The sequence below is a fragment of the Diorhabda carinulata genome, chromosome 6, assembly GCF_026250575.1.
Source record: "Diorhabda carinulata isolate Delta chromosome 6, icDioCari1.1, whole genome shotgun sequence".
Lineage (NCBI taxonomy): Eukaryota > Metazoa > Arthropoda > Insecta > Coleoptera > Chrysomelidae > Diorhabda > Diorhabda carinulata.
Window position 1 is genome coordinate 28,587,260 of NC_079465.1, and position 17,630 is coordinate 28,604,889.

General features: G+C 30.7%; 1 protein-coding gene across 1 annotated transcript; it reads right to left on the reverse strand.

Annotated features, from left to right (window-relative positions):
- Positions 1–4,188: 4,188 nt before the first annotated feature.
- LOC130895132 (glutamate receptor ionotropic, delta-1-like) lies at positions 4,189–16,556 on the reverse strand. Its single transcript, XM_057802293.1, has 10 exons — positions 16,372–16,556; positions 14,371–14,546; positions 13,525–13,674; positions 11,486–11,696; positions 10,692–10,884; positions 10,397–10,564; positions 9,333–9,562; positions 8,136–8,344; positions 5,686–5,951; positions 4,189–4,629 (listed from the first exon to the last, which is right to left on the reverse strand). The coding sequence occupies exons 1-10, from the start codon at positions 16,529–16,531 to the stop codon at positions 4,371–4,373; spliced, it is 2,022 nt and encodes a 673-aa protein (XP_057658276.1). The 5' UTR covers positions 16,532–16,556; the 3' UTR covers positions 4,189–4,370.
- Positions 16,557–17,630: the final 1,074 nt, after the last annotated feature.

Consider the following 17,630-nt stretch of genomic DNA (forward strand, 5'->3'; position numbering starts at 1 on the left):
AGAAGAGAATATGTTATGCAATAAAATATTTTGACATTGAAATTTTGTTTGGTTCTATAGTAGGTTAAGAATTTCTCAATATATCCTCGTAACTATTTTTGTACCATTTTGAATCATTCCTACATTGAACGTTCAATTTGAAAGTTCTATTAATATTTAATCACTTACCACAAGAACAATTTCTAGATTTTATTTCGGTGCTTCCACTATCATCATCGACATCGTAACCACCTCCTCCTTCAACACCTCCGCCAAAAAGTCCCGTTAATGTCAAGATTTGATTGAATAAGAATCTGCCCGTTTTTGAACGTGTACTGTTTACCAAATCGCTCTAAAATAATAATTTAAAAGATAAAAACTATCGTTGATCGTATTCACATACAAAGCTATCGTTAATATTGTTAAAATAGATATTGAAGTTGTATTCTGAAGTCTTTACCGGCTATATTATGAGTAGTTTTTTATAGGGAACGTGGCAAAGAAACACCAAAGTGGACTAACTTCAATATATTTTCGAAGATTTCGAATACTTATGTATTCATCATCTGGGACTGAAATTATGGTCAAATACAATATAAGAAATATATATAAATGTATCTTCATCTTCATCATCATCTTCATGTTACAAACAACGATACTTTTGAATATCACGCGAGCCTGTTTCTGAATTTCTAAAATACAATTGAAGCCCGCCTTTTAGCTTTTTTGTGCAATGTATTTGAAAATTCTTTATCAAGAACAGAAAAATATGAGGCTCTTATAAAAATACTCACATTATTTGGAGATGTTCTTTGTCCCCATACAACTTCTAAAATTATCACAACAAAAGTACACAATTTCACGAATAACATATTCCAAAAATATTTCGAAAAAGTCACTACATCAATAAAACGCTGTCGAATTTTCAACTCATTAAATTTTGCATTGGGATTTAACAAAATTCTAATACGTTACGTTTGAAAGTGAAAACATAAAACAATCCGATACTTCTAGTAAAGTAGTAGCAAGTGACAGTGAGTACTTTCACTATCTTACTTAAACTGGATCTGAGAAATTCCGTCACCATAAATTTCTGAAGAAAGTTTGTTAATTAAGTTGAATAAATGCAAGATTTGAAAGAAATAATAAAAAAGAAATGAAAACATCACAATGCTACCAAGAGGATAAACGGAAAGTAGAAATCAGATAAGTGGAGTACCATGATGTTTCCAATACTCGTACCCGAAATAATTTTTTTGTGTCTTTAATTACGTGCTTTAGATTATAAAAGATGTTTGATGAGGAGAATAAATGTGATGAAAGTGTCGCTAATTTAATGGAGAAGAGATCTTCTCTTCGAAAAAATAGTATAATATATTACTAGAATTACATAGTGCTTGTTACGTTTTTCAACTGCGTTGTACTCCGATAAATATATATTTTGTTCATATTTCATATATTCATGAAAATATTGTCAAGAAATCATTTAAGTGTGTTACAATAAGTGTTCCAGTCCTTGCTTTAATTATCTTGACTTATTTCAATGTACATTGCAATTCTGAGTTTAAAAGTGACTAACATCGAATACTATACGTAAATATCAAATAGTTTTCAATCAACAATTCAATAATAAAACAATAAATACTAATAATTAAACATAAAGCTATTTAACTATCAGATCCTGAATTTAGATTTATGGCTAATATAAAAGCAAAAGCTACAAATAGCCACAGAACCGAACCTTAACATCAAAATGATGAACATATTTCCTTACATACGAATAAATATTACCGAACAAATCATGAAGAAATACGAAAAATATCAAAACAGAAATACCGAAGAATTGAAATTGACAATTTGCATAATCGTATTAATCAAAACAATACAATCACCTACAATATGGATACCACAATGAAAACAGAAATAACTGTTATATTTATAAATATAAATCCCCTCAAAAAATAACTATGATTTAAATTATTCGTGATTACATCAAAATTGGTATGATAAAATTATAAATTTGACTCAAATTGCTTAACTGCTTAATTTGCTGTTTCAAGCATACTTAAATCTCCATAATTGGATGTATGTTTTTCTGATCGTGGTTTGTTAATGGATTTCCATTGTTTATCCTATTGACGACAATTCATTGTATTTTGTAATACTGTTATGTGTATCCTATGTAAACAGCGTTAAATTTGGATAAAGTCGGACAAAGGTCGAAACTGATTTTGAATTGGAAGAGACAATTTAGTAAGAATATATATAGACTTTCACGACAAAAGAAACTTAGTTATTGCATTGGAGTCTCAATAAGTGCGTAACCCTTTGGTACACTCAAAATTACTATTGATCATTATTGTTTTTTAAACGAAAAGATTCCATAAATTGACCTCATAATATAATAAAAAAGATTCAACAAACTATTGACTCAATGGACGAGTGCAGTTTCTTTTTCTCTTATCGAGAACTTTATTCATAAGCGGGAGTTAAAAAATTCCAAACATTGAAATAATGGAAAACAAGAAAAAGTTCGCTGAAATAATTTTGCTCCAGATTATGATTCAGTCCTACCTTTGAGTAGGGTTCTAGTTTAGTTCTTGTTGTCCAGGGTATTATTCAGAATTGAAGGTAGGAAGTTTAAATCAAAAGAACAATGGAAAAAAAAATAGTTTAATCACACATCTAAGTTTCAGATTCAACCAACCAACCGTTTTTGACTTTGGCGCGTTTTTATTATATGAACCCAATTATCGATATTGCAGGTTGACGTTAGCGCTACCTTGGAAACTTACAATTAGCTAGAATAGAGATGAGAGGAAACGAAAAACTATAACTAAGTGAAAAATAAATGAAACTAGCAAATTGGAAGAATATATCTTCCTTAAATCTTGGCCGTCCTGCCCAATTCCGACTCGAAATAGTTCTACTCCAACCAAGGCTTTATAAAGCCTGCTGTAGTTGACTTGTTAATTGCATCTTCATGGAATCCTATTATCACTATATCATATCTATCGTTATCTCTAACTCTGTACATTTCATAAAGTCCTAAATATTATCATAATCTTCCCAGGTCTCATTTGATAACAATTCCTGTATTATATTATCTCCTTTATTCCTCACATTTCTCCATACTAATACTCAAAACCGTGTCAATTCAATTTTTCAATGTTCAATCTTGATATCCATTTTCGGAAAAAACCTAACCTAATCTAACGCATCTTTCAGTTTTTGTTCAAACTCTGATCACGACTCGCAGAAAAAGTGGGTTGAGGCAGAGTTGAAAGCGATTTACGATGAAAAGAAAACGCGACAGACTTTCTCTTATCGTAGCTGTCAACCGAATGACTGCTAGTTATCGATAATTTTCTCATCCGCCGGCATTCTGTCAACTCCCTAGGTAGTCGGAAGACTGCCGGCTTTCGATAGATCGTCCTTCAAATTGCCCGCTGTCTGCCGACTGCCTGGACGAGACCAGGCAGTTGGAAGACAGGTGATTTCGATGATACATTCTTCCATCTGCCGTCTGCAGAATGTCGGATTCTGCCAACTGCCTACGACATATCCAATCTTTAATATTATATTTATTTTGTAGGTCCTTCAACTTATTATTAGTTTTCCTTCGTGAAATATTTTGCAACAACTGTATTAAGTGGATTTCATTTTCCCACCTATATTCTAAGCTTGTCCTGCTTTGTGATATGCAATAGCAAAGTATCCTTAGGATTTTTAACAAACTATGAGGCTTATATCCACTAATTGTTAGTCTATATGATATTTTTTAGTTTCCCAGATGCCTGCAAATCCAATCCAAATTGTGATGGTATAATTTTTCAGTTGGTAGCTATAGTTAATCCTAGAATAAGGTGATAAATTACAATAAATCGGCTTCTGGACGTGAAAAAATCTATACTGCACGTTAATAAGAGAAAGTCTTTTATTACAAGTTGCTAATATCAATAAAAAAGAAAAATGTGTATGTGAAAATTCACTTCATTTGCATATTCAAGTTACAGAACGCATAATATGAAACAATGTTAGACTATAGTGGTAACGTGAAAAGTAACTTTGTATATAGAGCTGCAGAAATAAAATGGAAAAGGTATAAGGAACTAAAATATTCTAAAACGGGAGAGTCGAGTAGAAGATTTGAAATATAACGGTTTCTATGACACAATGCACAAATTATAATTTAGTCATACAAAATAATTATTTCAACGTGATTTTATTGAAGTGGTAAGTGAAAATATAATTGAATCAATATAAATGTGTGCATGAGTGATATATTATCGAAAGTGATTCAAGAGACTCAAGAGTCTGATGAAGTAATCCTCTTCTATACCGATGTTGACAATCCAAAGTTGTTATGTTGACAATATTTGAGTGACTACTTATGGTAAATTAACACCAATACCACTATTGAATCTTCTTCTCAAATTGTGATAAATCAGTCTCTTCTGATTCCATAAGTTTTCTGCAATCATCATTAAAAAGCTAACGCACCATACGAATCCAAGGAAAAAGAACGCTGTAGATAGGTCAACAAGCCTAGCACTTTGATAAGTTTTGATTTTTACGCATTTTTGTAGCTCCGGATAAATAATCGAATAGATATATTTGTAGATGCCAGTTTCGTACATTTTAATGAGACTGAAACAAGAGAAAATATATTCACCAAACTAGAAATAGTACAGAAATATTATATTTAGGAAAAACGTATACGCTAATAAAAACAGTTTCTAGTTTATCAAATAGTAGTAATACTGATACTAAACACACCGTTTACTGAAGAGTATCACTTGGTTATAAAAACTCGTGTCAAACAGTGTTATTGTGAGTGAATTCAACTCGATTAATCGCATATGGTTTCCATGCTCCAAAATTTCGTCAATTTCGTCAATTTCGTCAATTTCGTCAATTTCAATAAATTGAAATTGACATGAATTTCATGTAACTACGAATAATTCAATTTTTCTTTTAATATTCATGTTGTAAGTGATCTATTGACTTATATAATTTTGCAACATATAAAAAGGTCTAAGAAGCGAAAAGTTGAAGAAATTTGACGATGTGATTCACCGACTCAGATAATTTTCTTAATTATTCTTACATGTTCACTGTTATTAAACTGTTTTATTTTCATTGATTGATAAGCATCATTTCTGTTATGTGTCTGTTCAAAATTTGTTATTACAATTGCTTCCATTTCATAACCCCTTTGAAATATCATATAGACATTACATTTTGTACTCTTGCTTCAATAGTTATCTGTTTTCTTTGCTATTCTTTATTTCATTGGTTATATTTATCTCTTTCCTTAACAGAATGTTTCATTTATCTTTCAACGGTGCTTCGTATATTTAATATTGAATCTGCAATCATTACTCTTTTATCTAACTCATCTATTACCAAAATCTCCACTTTCCTGGATTCTTGTTACCAATGTACATATTTATTTGTATTGAAAAATATTTGTTTTTGTATAATGTCTAAATATAAAAGTATTGTATTGTTTATCAAAGCTTTAAATTTGGTTTGTTTCTTTACAGCGGTATCTAATCATTTTATAGACAAACACCAAAAACTAAAATTGATGCAAAGTATTATCAGTTATGGAGTATAGATTAGTTGAGTACTTTTAACAAGAGTATTTAATATATGCCTTTATTGTATACATATTAAATTACGAAAATATTGTGATATTACCTTAAATTTATCATCTTTTTGTACGGAGATCTTTTGGGCATGACAATTCCATAATATTGGACTGTATAGTGTATATTGATTTCATCAATATCAAATTTACATTTACATTTCGACATATTCCATAATTCTATTCTAGCAGCTTGGCCAGAGGCGAATAATCCATAATTACCCTGAATTACTTTGATTATTCCTTCGGAAATATTGTGACTGTCCGTTTGAAGATAACCTCTCAAATATATTTGCTTCAATTCGCTATTATTAGCAGACTGAAACAAAAAATATATACAACAAACTTAGTGGAGAATTTTACAGAGATGATCTAGTTTTTTCCATCGGAATGTGCAACAACAGCTCTTGAATTTCAATCATCCCATCCTAGAGGAAGCTTGTTGATTCAAAAAACAGATCGAATTCAAAAAGACATATTCATTTTGTATTCATTCTCTAAATTCAGATGACAAAAGTGACTTATGATCGGAGATCAAATTTCTTAGTATACGTTTAAGTTGAAACTTCAAAATACTTGTTCTGCAAAACTAGACATTTTGGGACGTTATTTTTTGACATGAGTACTGAACTGTAGATTCTCAGAAGTTTCCCAAGTTTATTAAAATTACTTTATCAATATGAGAGTAGAGCGAGCTCTGTAAAAAAAATCTCAAGATTTGGGTAATACACTCTTTCTATCGTAAAAATGTATTTGCAAGAAAAGACGTGACTGCCAAAGTAATTAGTTCCAATTAAAGTGCATCTATATACCTTATAAAGCTAAAAATAGGTGTAATTTATGAGGAATATCTCCAAAGAGAGATTAAGCAGCAATACGTCGAGAAAATCAGAGTTGGACAGTATATATCTTTTCATCCATAAACATACATAAGTACCCCTTATTATTTCAATAAATATGATATTAGTATAAGTCATAAAGGACATACATTATTCAAATATTTCAATAAACTATCTAGTGCCTTGTACTAATTATGACGCTGTCTACATAGGGCAAACATTTCAGTATTTAGAAAATAGACTAAGAGGTCATCAATACAAAGAAAAAAATAGAAATGCATTAACGAACCGTGAAATATCAAAAAAACATAAATTCAAAATTAATTCGCAATTAACATAACATTAACGAACCATGAAATATCAAAAAAACATAAATTCAAAATTAATTCGCAATTGGTGGAGTTTTCCATTGAAAGTATTTGTTCTTCAAATAACTGTTTATTATTATTTTGAAGGTTAGAAACACATTTAAAAGTCTCGCTTCTAGTACAGATAATGTCGTTTAGAGGTTTCATCTGTGAAACAGATTTTAGCAAATACTTTGAATTTGGTATTATGATCATAAATTCTGATTCTTACTTAGTGGGTATCGGTAGTAAATAAAATCATCCAAGCTCAATATTCTATCCTATTTTTTCTTACTCTGCTTAAAGTATGAAATTTATTACCTCCTCGTTAAAAGAAAATTTACGACCTTTTAAACTTTTTCTCAGTTGAGGAAAGAGATGATAGTCAGACGGAGCCAAATCTGGTGAATAAGGGGGGTGTTCCAGTAATTCAAACCCTAAATCACAAATTTTTTGTATGGCAATATGAGGTTTGTGTGCAGGGGCGTTGTCCTGCAAAAACAAAACACTTTTGGATGGCTTTCCGCGACTTTTCTCTTTAATTTTTTCCCGTAAAGTGGTCAGTAATGTCGAATAGTGATCTCCAGTTATTGTCTTACCCTCATCCAAAAAATCAATCATGATTACTCCATGGCAATCCCGAAAAACTGCAGCAAGAACTTTTCAAGCAGATTTTTGGACACGAAACTTCTTAAGTCTTGGAGAACCAGAGTGTCGCCATTCCATCGATTGTTGTTTTGTTTGTGGATCGTAAAAATGTACCCAAGTCTCATCCATAGTAACAATTTTTTGAGCCACTATAATAAAGTTTTGATTTGATTTGTTTCAAACATATTTAGATTACTGTTTGGATTGATACGTTTGATATTTGAATTGTTAAATTTATATTGATCTTAGAAAGTTGGAATTCATATCAAATTAATGACATGTATGTCTAGAAAGAGATATAGGAGAGAAAAAAATATTGGGAAAATCGCTTTTCGCATTCTCTGCTGGTAACTTCAAAGACGATTTTGTCGGTTATTGAAGTTTTTCTTCAACCATAAATGGATACCCAATGGATATTCCTCAAAGACATATTTTTCTTTGAAAGAGAAACTTGTTTCAAACTGTTCTACTAAAACCTGTTCGCTGCGTCAATTAAGAAATTGGCGTAAATAGTGATGTTAGGAATATTTAGATGTTTTAATATATTTATTTCTTTGATATATCATTTTTGTTTTCTTTTTAAAAGAAAGATTAACATCGAATAAAAAGCAGCTTAATATATAACTATCATTTGACACGTAGAAACCAAAGATATGGAGAGGAACATACCCTTAAATATTCTTCATCTTCACTGCCCTTGGTATACCCAATGGTGTAGTCACTTTTCAATAAATCTGTTACGCTACGAATACTACTCAGCTCTACAGATAGAACAGATGTAATGAAAGCTGAATAGGAATTGTAAATTATCAATGAAAGCACTAATGATATTAGAACAATAACTTTTTGAGAATTGGAATTTGGCTTCCATATACTTCCTAAAAAAATTAACCCAAAATTATCATAATTACTCATGAATATGAGAGATTACAATCCATGGCTTTATAGTATTATATATACGTGAATAAGAGTACTGCCATTCTTATTTCTCAACCTACCAAATCGTTCTTTAACTGCAAAATAAGAAACAAATAAAAAAATTTGGTATACAAAGGAAGAAATGCATATTTGTTATGTATGTATGTTGAAGATCAGGTTTTTGTCAAAACCGATTCCAACCCAACTTTGATTCGAAGTTGAGCAAAGAAGAAAAAAGAGTTTGGGTGGTTTTTGTGGAGGTTTGTCATAATTTTTTTGGAAGTACAAAAGCTGAAAATTACCGAATCATTCGGGAGCTTCTTTCTGCTTATGAAGCTTTAGGATGCAATATGTCACTCAAGATTCATTTTTTAGACTCGTACTTAGATTTCTTTTCTGAAAATTTGGATTCGTATCAGATGAACATGGTTAAAAGTTTCAGTAGAATATAATGCAAAACTGAAATGCCGAAAAACGCTACAGTTGGAAATGAACAGCAACAATTCTTGCTGATTTTTGTTGGTCAATTCGCCAAGAAGCTCCAATAGAAACGATGAAAAGGGAAAAATCACAAAATAACTTAAATTTTCTCACAATATATTGAGATGACTGACCGATATTTATTCATTTTGTGACTATAATTTAGGATTTTTCACTGTAAAACTTAGACCGTTATCTCGTTATGATAATTGATACTTTAATTAAATAAATATTTTTTTGCAGACCACGAATTATTTCACTCTCCAATACCTGCTATAATTACAGCAACTCGGAGGCCGTACTTGAATTATTGATATAATTATCACAGCATTGCAAAGTGATATATGAATAAATCTCGGGCTCCACATTCGTCATTGCTAGATTCACTGACACAATCTAATATGATATCATTTTATATATATTTTACCTGATATTAAAATCATAAAAATCAATGTGTCTCAACTGTACCTTGTTGAGAGAAAATTCCAATGCACCATACCATGGAATCTGCCAAGTTCCTATTTTTTATTTGTATATCCTTTGAACAGAATCTAGAGTCAACAAAATTATTCATTGTAATAGTTACGGATAATATAAAGCCAGTAGCAATAACACAAAACATCATTCTGGAACCGAAAGGTACCAAAAATATATTACGAATTTCTTCGGATTTTGCAGGTTCTATATAAACATTTTTCCTGTAAGGAAAATCAACGGTTATTCAAATTTTTCACGTATCTATGAGAACATATTTCAATCTTTGATTTGAATTTCTGGATCAATTGGAAATTGTTTAGAATTGCTTAGTTTTCATGAATTGACTAGTAAGTTTCCAGCTTCAAACAGAATTGAAATTTTGTATTCAACTTCAAGTGGTAGCTGAGATGAACATAAAACAATTCACAAGTAGATTGTATTTTGAAGTGAAGCTGTGAAATTGTAGAACATAGATGAGACTAAATATATCGATGGTCTATATGAATTTCGAGGTTGAGTTTATTTCATTAGATTTAACAGAAATAAATATATCGGTGGGCAGGAGATTGATACCACAATAAATTATGCTTAGAGTAGTTCACGACACAATATGTCTTGAATTCACGGCTAATAATTATCTCCGAATAGATCAATCAATGATGAGAACCAAAACCTACTCTATTCAAAACTTTTCCTCTTTCTGTTGTTTAGGCTGTATACCAATATTTGAAACAGAGTACACACAACACTAAAAGACTCTAGTTCATCGTGAATAAATTAATCAAAATCAACAGAAAAAAGGGTAAAAAAGGCTGGAAACCCTAAAGAGAATAAGCGACAGCGATATTAATACTCCAAATATGAAGAAAATTACCAATATAAAAATTTGTTAGATTTGGAAGATAGACTCCAAAGATTTCGTTTATAACTCAAAACTAAAAAAATCTTTATAATGAGTTTAGTATGCGGCAGTCGTGTAAAAATGCATACACAATGTAATTAGTACAACGTAAGTATAATGCATGAATGCTAGAAAATTATTTGTATTTTCTCACGTATTTTTCAGAATAGTGGAGCTGAATGACATGGCACTATATTTTTCTAGAGTAACAGCAACTCCTTCGACACTCAAATCAATTTCTTCGTCAGTAATTGCTGCTAAAAGGTCTGTCCATTTTCCATTCTCTTCACGACCTATTTTATTGTATGCTAGGAATATTTTACTGAAAATAAAATATAATTTTTTTTAAATTCTTCGAATAAGCTGGGTCCTCCACAAAATGAATACTTTTAAAAGATTCTAGTCTGGAATGGAGAATCCATTAAAACCACAAATAACATCTAACGTACCTTGAGTTTAAAAACTCCGAGAAATAATTTGCGAAATGAGTAGTTGTAGGATCAAGTTCAGATTCCTGAACAGTTCCATCTAAATGTTTGTCCACGGCTCCAAATATAATTGGGAATTTATAAAAGTTACGTCTCTTCTCATAATTCCAAAATGGCACAAGTTTTTTCGTAGAAGAAGCCATGTCCCATAATCCTACAATTGAGAGATCGTATTCATGGCATATTTTACTTAAAATTACTTGAAACTTCATAGGCAACATCATGGAAATTATTTTATGAAATTGTTCCTTTGTTTCTGGATCGTAGAAATGTACCCAATCCTTATAGTAACAATTCGGTTTAAGAAGTCTACATCGTTTTCAAATCGAGCACAGATCGAACTTGATGCTTCTACCCTTGCACGCTTTTGGTCAACATTCATACATTTGGGTATCTAGTTTGTAGTAGTTTTTCTCATGTCCAAATTGACGTGAACTATAAGATGAACACGTTCGTATGAAATATTCGGTGCTTCAGATATCCGTTTTAGCCCAATTCGACAGTCTGATAAAATCATATCATGAACTGCATCGATATTTTCGGGGACTGACACAGAAACTGGCCTTTCCGATCGGTCATCATCTTCAACGGAAAATCTACCTCATTTGAAGCTTATAGTGCAATTTTTCACGGTCGCATACGAAGGACATTAATCACTAAGGGTATTAAGCATATATTCGTAAATCTGCTTACCTCTTAACCCTTTTAAATGCAGGTACTTGATGATGAAGAAAATTTTGAAGTTCTATACTCACCAAGTGGATGCATAACTAAAGATGTATTAGTATTTCTTTTAATTTTATATATCTGATATAAAGAGTAGCTTTTATGATTAGTTTTACTTCTAGCGTCATTTAGATCATAGCAATAATCTATACTTCTGTTTGAATTGCGATCAAATGGTAAAAACGCCTCTTCTTCGGTGAAAAATGATTTCCAGCTGGTATAATTGAAATTATTATTTTTCTAAAAATGTGTACAGTAAGGAAATTTATCAAAAAATGATATTCGATATATTTTTTAGAATTAATAAAGGGCAACTCACTCATATTCTATAAAATGAAAACCGGGAGATCAAAGGTTAGATAAAAGCATTACATTTCAGTTTTTATCATTCGATACATAAAACAGAGAGGTTTAGAAAATTCATTCAAGCCCATTATTATCCATTCACAAACACTGAAAATAGTGTGCCAAAAGCGTGCCGGTAAGATACTCGTAAAAAGGAAAGAATAAAAATTACGCATTATGTACATAGTATTAGGTACACTTATTTTTATTGAACGTTATACAAAAAATAGATTATACAGAAATTAAATTATAAAACATCATTATACTCTTCGTGATCTGTCATCTCCTTTTTATGTTATAATTAACGTGTCGACGGTTCGATCGATCAAGTAGTCAAGATCCCACATTTTCTCCTCTTCTTTATTGACATGCTGGACTGCTTTTTACCAGTTCTCTGGTGTCACCTCCTTAATGGATGGATCAAACAGTAGCTTAACGTCTTTCATTTTGAATGTCGTGGTGTGTCTTGCTACAAATCCTTTCACTTGCGCCCATAAAAGTTCTATAGGATCTAGTTCGCAATGATATGGCGCAGCATAGTTACACTATGTTTTTCTGCTATATCTTCCACGGCGTATTTCATAAAACGATGTTTGTGTAAATTTCCTATAGCTAGTTCTTTTTTTATCAAATTATCTTCAAATTCAATACTTTTGGTGGTTAACCAGTCAATAATTTCTTGTTTTCTCCAAGATGAAGTTGGAGTCTTCTCTGTGCGCCGAGAATGTATACTTGTGTTATCCATAACTACCACTGATCTTAACTGATTCTTCTTAAGTATTTTCGTGGCCAGCAAAAAATTTCATCGCTTTCCAGTAAAAGTGCTTTACGGTTATGCTTTTTCTATGCAAAATCCATATTTTTCAAAGTGATTTTCTTCGATTTAAACTTTTGGTACCTTCTTCAAAGACTTTTGCTGGTCTGCCTGGACTTTTCTTGGGAGGTTCCACTTGGCCTGCTATCTTTCTCCCTCGTAATAATTTGAAAACGGTGGACTTTCCAACTCCAATCATTCGGAAACATCGGTCGACAGTTTCTTGTACAGTAAATTTCGGGTAATCTATGGGTATTCTAATCAATCTTTTCGTTGGTATAAATGTCGCCATTCTATTATTAATCTTATAATACTGTGAACACTATTTACGGTTTAAAAGCGAATACTGATGCGTTAAACTGAACAAATATACTTATAAAGGTCTAAACATTTTGGGTAAAGCACGATTGCCGTTACGGCGCATGGTTAAGCTGAATCTGAAGTAGAGTTGGAATTAATTAGAGGCACTAATAGAAGGTTAAACGGTACCCGTTAAACGCAAAACGTAACTATATAATTTACTACCTAAGTATCTATGATCTACACCTATGGCTGACACCTAAATTGAGCCGAACTGGAATTCCCCATTTTATTACTCTATACATTTCTGAAATAGACTATAATCTTTATTAGGCATTTATTTAAAAATATTACTTTCGAAATTTATTGTTCATGTGAAATATATGAATAGAGTAAAATGTGATATTTACAAAAAATATTGTAAGTGGCTATATAAACATCTTTACATATACCTACTTATACAGTCAAGCTGGGTTAATCTTTGTACAGTCTAAAATCACTTTCACATGCTAGGAGGTTTCAAGGACCTAACTGTTATGCAAAAAAAAGAAAAATGCGGACTTTTGCACATTGATCAACATCAACAGATACAAGTATTGACTCATTTACCTGATGAAAATGTGGAACAAACGCAACAACTATGTCAATATCAAGACCAAAACTCCCTTGTCGTAAATAATTAATAACATCTGTTTGCACACAACAGCTGGAAATAATTAACCAAGCTGCTTTTCTCTTAAATTGGCCAATTTTGTTCACCTAAAATTAAATTTTTGCTAAATAATTCGAAGCATTATACATTAATTAATTGATAATACCTTGCAGATCACATTAACAAGTACAGAGAAAAACTAGTGCATCTTTTTCAAGAAGTTCCAGAAAATGAAAATAAAAATAAAGAAGTAATAACGAGAGCGGTGATATCAACATACATTTTAAAGTATAAGCTTAGCTACATCCAAATATAACTCAAAAAAAGAGATAAAATATTCACAATCTAAAATACAATCTAGCTCTTTTTTCTCTTTAATAAGGAACATAGCATATTAGAACTTTCAAATTTATCCTTCTAAACAATACGACTTTCTGAAAAAAGGTTTCAATGAATTATCTGTATATTTCTGTGTACTGATCTGTAGCCATCACCAGTTACTTCGAAATTTCTATATTACTGTCAATTGTTACAATTGTTGTCAGAAAAATAAATATTCAGTAAATAGAAATCAACCAATGGATCGGAATGTATTAAATGTATTAAAGACTAAGTGAAATTGGAAAGATTAGACTGGATTCTGTTAGTTTCAAGAATTTTATTGTTTATCCTTAACAATTTTGACTGTAAAATAGCGAGATTGTTGCAACTTTACATGATTAGATGTACGTGTACAAGTATATCTGTTTGAGTAACAACATATCAGCTGCGAATTTTTGTATTAAATAAGCATAACTGATTACCTTTTTCAGCATTTGATCATAACTAACATTTGCTCCTAAATACGTCACTATAGCAGTTTTATGTTCAGTTTGATTTAAAGCTTTTTCTGAATATTTCAATGATGAATGAATCGAGGAATAAATATTTTTGTTTAGAAATATATCCAAGTTTTCTTTAACCAGTTTGACGTTGAAGCCTATAAATGATTGAAAAATGTTATACTCGTAGGTATGAGAGAAATGTATAATCTCAATATACCATTCCCATTTTTACTTATTAATTTTGGAGGCTTTGAAAAATTAACATCGTAATGTAATTTTACTAACAATTCTAAAAGCAACTAAAATTATATGTTTGTTGATAAACAGTTCAAGCTTTATATATTATGTTTCCTAATATTTGTATTTCAAAATTCAGTTTTAATAGCAACCAATTTAGTGAAGATTAGAATTGAAGAATTGGAAGAATTCAATCGTTTGGTTATTCATCGAAATATTTTGTTTGTTTATCATCATCATCATCATCATCTTTTTGTCCTCTTGATTGGCCAATCCGACCAAGCATATATTCTCTCCTAACTTTGCCAACTTTTTACTGCAGCTCTTATTCTATGAAGTTTGTCCTTCTGATTATTAGTTCTTCAGAGTTATCTATGTCAATTCTTACTCCTTGAATGACAACATTATTCTTCATTACCTGGTATTCCAAGTGATCCAGTATGTTCTCCATTTCTATAATGCTTTTTTCAATGTACTATTGACCTCTATTAGTTTTTGGTTTGTTTTCTTTAATTATTTCATTTGTTCTCTGTATCCACTTTGTTCTTCTCGAGTTTCAAGAGCTCCTATTTTCCTCCATTTTGTCTTCTATACGTTCCTTCCATGTTTCATGTTTTTTTTTCAATATTTCTTCCTCAGTTTCTCCGTATTCCTCTCTGTCGCTTTTCTTTTTTTTATAATGTTCATTATAGCTCAATTTGTTTAGATTTCTTTCCATTGAGATTTCTAAGTCCGTCTCTAGTTTTGAATATTTCGTTTCAGTTGTTCAGGTCTTATCTATTTAGAAAGTTGTTTTTATCGCTATCACATCGCGAAAAAAGCCCTCGGTCAGCTATACCATCAGACCTTGGACTTTTATCTATACTAGGCTTTTGTTAATTTCAATGTATATTATCAAAAAATTTTGTACTTAACACTTTAACAGTTAGTAAGTACAACTACTTGATTTAAATTGCTTGTAATTCTCCGTAAAACGAAGTTAGTTACGGAGCTCCAGTTCACAAAATTTATCATTGTATGTAAATTATAATTACCTCGTTAGAAGACCTATCGGAACATGTGAAATGGAATAATTGATTCAATAAAATTCACAATTGTCAAAATAATAATTATAATTTCAATATCAGCGGATGGTAGTTTTCTAATGACTCAAAATGCAACTAAAATGCTTCCCATTCAAGAAATTAACAAATTTGTCTAAATAGTATATCGTTAGTCGAAAACTTTTATGAAAAATATTTTCTATTACATAAAAAATCAATAAGAAATCAATATTAAGACACAAAATTATTTGAAAAATACATGGATCCCTTACCAACACTAGGAATTCGTGTCATTGTTTTTAGAAGATTTATATGATTTATTTCTGACCCAATTAATCATATTGAGAAACAAACAATTCTTCAAATTTGAATTTATAATTATGTTTGGGAATCGCAACTAGAACCAACGAGCAACGAGATACAGAACTAAATTTTTTATTATATACATTAAATGTATTAAATTGTCTTTCTTAAAGTAACATGAACAAATTCAATAATTAACTGTAAGTGCAATACGCCAAAGTGGAGCATAAAGTACATTACAACGTATTAGCATAAATTAACATTTATATATCTTACTTTGATATAAAATATTCTTCTATCGTCGAACCAACGAGATGCAGAACTAAATTTTGTGATTTTTATTATTCCTTTGCATTTTCAACTAAACTTGATATAGAAAAAAAAAGTAGATGAATACCTGAGTTCCTTGAATCATCCAAAATAATTAAATGATGAATGTCTCTCCATTTGAGATAATCGGTTATGAATGACATAACCTTTAAATCAATAGAACCAGTTGATATGCGCGTAACATGAAGAATCAGATAGAGTAGAGTGAAATACTTCACAACTTTCATATTTGAAGAATGCGTTCAACATAGTGATTCATTATATTCAACTTGATTACGTTCACGTGTAGGACGATATCTCTCCATCATACAATCATTGTGCTATATCATCAAAAATTCATTTAATCAGCACCTTTTCATAAAACCTAATAATAATCAAGTATAGCAAACGAACAATGTGGAAATTAGGTCATACTCCAAATTAGAATAATTACTTTTGGGTATATGAATAAGTCATATCGGCAATGAAATTATGTACTATGTTATTGATACCGTTAGTATTTCCACGCATACGCAGGTACAAACTTATCTACGTAATAAAAATTTACAAAATTATTATTGATTTAATGAACTTATGTCCGCGAATATAACTAAAATCGACTAACATTATAATGCCAGTTAAGATATTTTCTACACAAAATGAATATATTGATTAAGAGATCAAGTAAATGATTATATACTCGATAGATCTGTATAAAAGTTTGACGACAAAGTTCGATCCTAGCGACATCCCTCGGACTGGCTCCGTACCAAGAAAAAAGATTTCTATAATCAATGATTTGATCTAAGGTTCATATCCATGCTAACTTCGCGGGAAATTTGAAAATAACTCAAGTAATTTTAAATGCTCGAAGCTGGTTGTCGCATCAAAAGTATTATGCAAAATACTTTCATTTTGCTAACATTTCATTAAAATGCTGTTTAAATGATGTATTTTGTAAAATATTTTGGTTTCATTCACAATTTATCTGGCAACCAGGTCCGACCATCTAAATTTCAAAATTAAATGGTTTATATAAGATATAGGTAGATGGAATATTGAAACACAGGATGATTATTATAATTTTTATTTTGTTTTTGACATTTTATAACTATATCCACAAACAAAAAATTTTCCTTCACACTTTAGCAGGCTTAGGACTGTCAACAGTGAGATGTTGGCGTGTTTAAAAAATGTTTCTATTTGTACATGGTACATACAATGGTATATAAAAAACTTATTCTATAACTATGGTTAATTAATGATTACCGTTGTCTTTCTTGCAGCTTTCCCTAAATTTAACATATGCCATATTCATCACAACATCGTAGTCTTCATATTGTTGAT

Coding starts and splice junctions, on each gene's coding strand:
- LOC130895132 (XM_057802293.1), bottom strand. CDS start 16,531: ATGAAAGTTGTGAAGTATTTCACTCTACTCTATCTGATTCTTCATGTT. Junction 11,697..13,524: donor TTGTTCCACATTTTCATCAG/GTAAATGAGTCA, acceptor ACACATTTTTAG/AAAAATAATAATTTCAATTA. Junction 5,952..8,135: donor AAGATGAAGAATATTTAAGG/GTATGTTCCTCT, acceptor TTTTTGTTTCAG/TCTGCTAATAATAGCGAATT.